The sequence below is a fragment of the Charadrius vociferus genome, unplaced genomic scaffold (assembly GCF_000708025.1).
Source record: "Charadrius vociferus isolate BGI_N301 unplaced genomic scaffold, ASM70802v2 scaffold917, whole genome shotgun sequence".
Taxonomy (NCBI): domain Eukaryota; kingdom Metazoa; phylum Chordata; class Aves; order Charadriiformes; family Charadriidae; genus Charadrius; species Charadrius vociferus.
In genome coordinates this window covers 1,259,550-1,264,304 of record NW_009649175.1, presented here as the reverse complement: position 1 = coordinate 1,264,304, position 4,755 = coordinate 1,259,550, and the positions used below count along the sequence as shown (strand labels likewise).

Here is a 4,755-nt window from a genome sequence, read left to right as displayed (position 1 = left end):
ACCTCTTTAAAAAGTTTTTTTTTTTTTTTTTTTTAGAAACTTCAAATTTTAGAAATACTAAATAGCAGGTTTCTTTAGGATGTCTCATTCAAGCCAGCATATATGGCATCCTCCATGGAAGGAAGAGAGGAATGCACTATTGAGTTGGCATGTTTTTACAGATTTTGTAATTATTTTTTTTACCAGCCCTACAGAAAGTCATCCAGATAACACATGAAGAAGTGTCAAAAGATGTCCGTAAACAAGAGGCTATGGTTAAGAAGACTAGAGTGCAGAGGTACGTTACCTGAATGACTAAGAGAAGCGATTCATCAGGACTGAGCTTATGCTTTTTTCCTTTTATTTTTTTCCCCTGAACAAATGAATTCAGCATTTGGTGAATTCAGATGACACTTATTTTTTGGTATGGCTGGCAAAATAGCCCATTTTATGGCTGTGCAAACAGTATGTATTTTCTGGAAAATGCCCCATGAATCTTGCCTTTGCAAACAGAAAAGACCTTATGCTCCAGCAGCTTTGTAGAAAAAGCGATGTTCTATCTTTTTCCTGTAGAATTGTTTCTGTTTCTACCATTGCATTTTTCAGTAGTCTGTCTGTAACTTTTCCAGCCAGCCTTATATTAGATGTTTTCCCTCATTACTCAGTTCTGTGATGGTTTCCACAGCTATAAGATCAACATGACAAACCATTCGTACAATTAGACTTTGAAGCATTTTTTCCCTTGAGTATTTGTCTGTAATACTAAGAATATATTATCCGCACCTGTAGAATTGTTCACATTCTGGGGAAGGCATACTGTACGCTGTATTAAACCTTGTGTGTTGTGTCTTACAGTTTGTTGCCTCAGAAGAATTACAGGGTAAAGATGCCATTCATTAAGGACCAAGAGAGTACAATATCAAGGAAGCAAAGGCCCAGAAGGTAGGGGTAAGGGTACAAATCTGGTTTTGAAGCACATTGTGCCATATAAACTCAGTTCTATATGTGGAAAGCATTCGGCAGAGCATTTTATTACCTGAGGCCAGAGCAGGCCAGTGAAACCTTGCAGCACGCTTAATACATTTCAATGCAATGTGAAGGCACTTTCCCGGAAGGATGTGACTGGAATGAAAGATGGTACAAATCCAAATTTAATATAATTTTACAAATTTTTCTTATTCATAAAATTCTTTCATAAATCTGAACTAAAAAAAACCCCTGTATATGATATTAAATTTGGATTTTTTTCTGAGAATAAGGAGACCTCAAAATTTAACGTGGGCTCACATCGCTGTATGTTCTGAGCAACACAGGAGCTTATCACAAAATGGTTACCACAAGATGTTAATTGGAGTTTTCTGTGTTGTTTTTGTTGCAGCTGCTATATCAGCTCTTTCATTAAAAGCAAATCTAACTTGTGTGCTGATATGAGGCAAAAGTTCACAGCAGTGCATGAAGAAGCAGCTAGTTGTTTACATGATACTCTAGAACGCCTTGAGAGGTAGGAAGAGACTGTTTTCTGTATACTTTTAAATACTACACGCCTTGCTTCTGACCAGATTTAGAACTTGTCTTCAGGCCTTTTAAACATGCATTTATATGGATTGACATTAAAATAAGAATATAGGGTTGATGATTGAAAGTTTTATGACTGTGTACAAAAAGTATATGATAAGTATTCACAGCACTGTTTAGGGATATTTCTGAATGACATTTTTGGTAAAAACATTGGATATATTTACTTTGGACATCATAGTCTTTTTCACCCAAAGACAATAATAAATTCAGTCACATACAATCTATATCGCTGTCTTGTGTCAGTTCAGGGGTCACAGTATTGTTCTTCAGCATTACTTTGACTCTTCTCAATGTCCTCTCACAAGGCCTTTTCTCAGATCAGTGACTTTTCTACCTTGTTGACCAGCTGAAGCCTGTCAGCCTTTTCCTTTCGCACAGAAACATTAATCTGTGATGTTTGTGCATATTCTTTTGTCTCATAAACATCAGACCTGAGATCCTTCTCTACATTCTGTTCTGAATGGTGTTAAAGCACAGTTTTCTTTCCCCCTGTCACTTCCTCCTTCTTTCCATTCTCCTGTTCCATTTTGTACTTAGGGTTTTTTTGTCCCCAGAGCTTTCTTTGTCTGGAGCTGGGTGCTTGTTTTTGTCCCTCAGCAGCTGCTGTGACTGCAAAAGGAACTAATCATTCTAGCATCCTGCAGTATGGAAGGACAAGTCAGGTGGAAACTTTACTACTTGCAGCTATTTTACTATTCTCCATACGGCCACACAAGCGTGTTCTGTTTGGTCAGCATTTGGAGATGAAACCTCATTTTGGCAGGATATACTATAAGTAATTTATTGGAAAGAAAACCAGATGTTTATTTTTGTTAAAACATAGTAGTACTTTTTGTAGGAGTGCATACTAGCCCAATCTCTGAGTCAAAATTCTAGCTCAGGTCACTCTATTCCACCTCTCTTCTGTTGTGTTTAAATAATATTTTACCCTAAATCACTGTACAGTATTCTGTTTGTTTTCAAGCCATGGGTGGTACCTGATAGAAAGTGGAGGTAGAATTTCAGTTTAAATGTTTTGATTCTGAAGTTTCTTTCTTACCTACAGCCAAGAGTTGATATAAAATGTAAACACTTTTTAATGTTTGTATTAATTTGTACAGAACACTGCAAAAGCAGAAATTGTTATTAGTGTCCACAGACTGACCATAAATATGTTCTTCACATTCATTGTTTTCTACCTTCCCTAGTATCTTCCCAGTTAACTATGCAGGAGTATAGTAATGTTTAAAACACAGCTTTAACTTTGAATGGGTTTTTTTTGTAGGAGGCAGGAAGAGCGATGTTGTCAAAAATACCAGGCTTTGAAGCAACTGAAGTATTTCAGAAAAGACATGGAAAGAATAAGACAGCTGGGCATGAGTGCCGGAAGAGAACATGGTGAAGATGGATTAAACTGGTAAGGAGGCACAGAAACACTCAGTTTAAATGAGCTGGTCAGGGTGCCAGAGTTCTGTCTATAGTACAAAAAGCTTTTTTCTTTTTTGCTCCCCGAAGCAAAGTATCACTAGAAACCATTAAATCAGTTGCTGCAAATGCAGGCTTTTCAAACTGGTAGCAACAAAAATACAGATATGATCTCTAGGAGCAGATCTCAGCCTGCTCAGCAAATAGATTAATTGGAAACAGTTAAGAAAGGGGATAATGAAGAGTTCCTTTCCAGTGATATTGGGCAAAAAGCACTCAGTCCTTGCATTTGCACACCCTCCCCAGCATGACGCTTCATAGGAGACTTCTTCCACCAGGAAGTATATAAAACTCACTGTACCTTGAAGGTGAGAGATACTGTATAAATGTACATGCGTTAGATTCACAACTTCTTACTGAACTAAGCATTCATGGTACTAAAACTGATGACAAATGAGACTTTGACTCTATCTGTCCATCCGTGTTAAAAAGCAAAGTATTTCCCTGCCAATGTTTGAACTGCACATGGATAATACTGTGACACTTAGAAGGGCAAGTAGAGTAATCACCTAAATGATTCCCAGTACAGCAATTACTAGTGTTTTATGTTTGAAAAGATAATAGCTGTATCCAGTCATCAGTTTCCAGATACTCAGTAGAAATAGCCTACCAGCAAGCTCACAGCATGTTCCCTACTGCCCGGTCCGTGACAGCTCCTTCGACATGGGATTACAGAGTATGCAAACAGCATGGATGTTGTTTTTTCAGCCTTTCCTGTTTTGCTCTCCATGCTAGTAAGGCTTGTCCTTTGTAATTTGAGATAACAAAAAGTCCATTTCTAATCTCAGGTCCAAAATGTAGGTGGCCCAGGACACATCAGGAACGCATCAGTCATGCATTAATGAATAAACCTAGTCGTGGCCTATCTAGCAGAATTCTGGTTTTAATTGTTAAGCATATATGCTCCATCTGTGCCCCAGATTTAAGATCTGGCATGTAAATAAGCCCTGAAACTGCAGTGGATGGGGTTTTGCTGTTATACTTATAGTTCCACTAGAATAAGTCTTAATTTGGATAAAGCTCCATAAGTATAAAGGAGACTATACCAATATGGCTTTTTACTTTTCCCCCTGTGCAAGAGTAGTACTACAAGTCTGCTGTTTTCTCCTATGAAAATCGTGCTTCCATAGTGAGGAGGCTGTCTTGCTTTGACTGCAGTAGACGAGTACAGCTTTCTATGCCAGGTCTGTTCTGCAAAGTGCTCTCCATGAGGGGTATGAAGAGTGAAATCTCTGACGAGGCTGGTCAACCCCCTTGTGGAGACACAAGTTGTGCCAGAGAAATTGCTTTCACCGTCCCTCTTGTTTCATTTACAACAGGGCTGGTTCTTCCCACACTTTTGTGAACACTGTCTCGCCAGGAAAGCTGAATCACAGTAGGAACACTTTACTAGTATACGCTGTTGGTCTAGTTGTCTTATCTCTCTCATGAAGTGAGAAAAAAACAAAAATAATACAAAAAAAGATCAGTGCAATATAAGAGTATGCTAAACATAGCTTCCTTTCTCAAATAGAATATCTTAATGCATGGATGGGTTATAAAAGGCCTGTGTGTGACATGATTATGGTAACCTGGGTAATCTAGCCAGTGATAATCAGGAGTTGGCTATACAGCCATACCCATACCAGCAGTGTACTGTGAGTGTAGAACTGGGCCTAGAGAAAATGAGAACCTATGTGTTTCCTTCTTTACTGGCTTAAGGAGGAAGTTCCTCACCCCTCTCCTGCTGTCCCA

General features: G+C 38.5%; 1 protein-coding gene across 1 annotated transcript in view; it reads left to right on the top strand.

Annotated features, from left to right (window-relative positions):
• The window catches only part of CCDC60 (coiled-coil domain containing 60), a 69,822-nt gene that overhangs the window by 54,614 nt on the left and 10,453 nt on the right, over positions 1 to 4,755 (top strand). Inside the window, exons 9-11 of the mRNA XM_009888624.1 lie at positions 187 to 277; positions 1,358 to 1,480; positions 2,822 to 2,953. Coding sequence (XP_009886926.1) covers positions 187 to 277; positions 1,358 to 1,480; positions 2,822 to 2,953 — 346 coding nt within the window. The remainder of the gene's footprint in view (positions 1 to 186; positions 278 to 1,357; positions 1,481 to 2,821; positions 2,954 to 4,755) is intronic.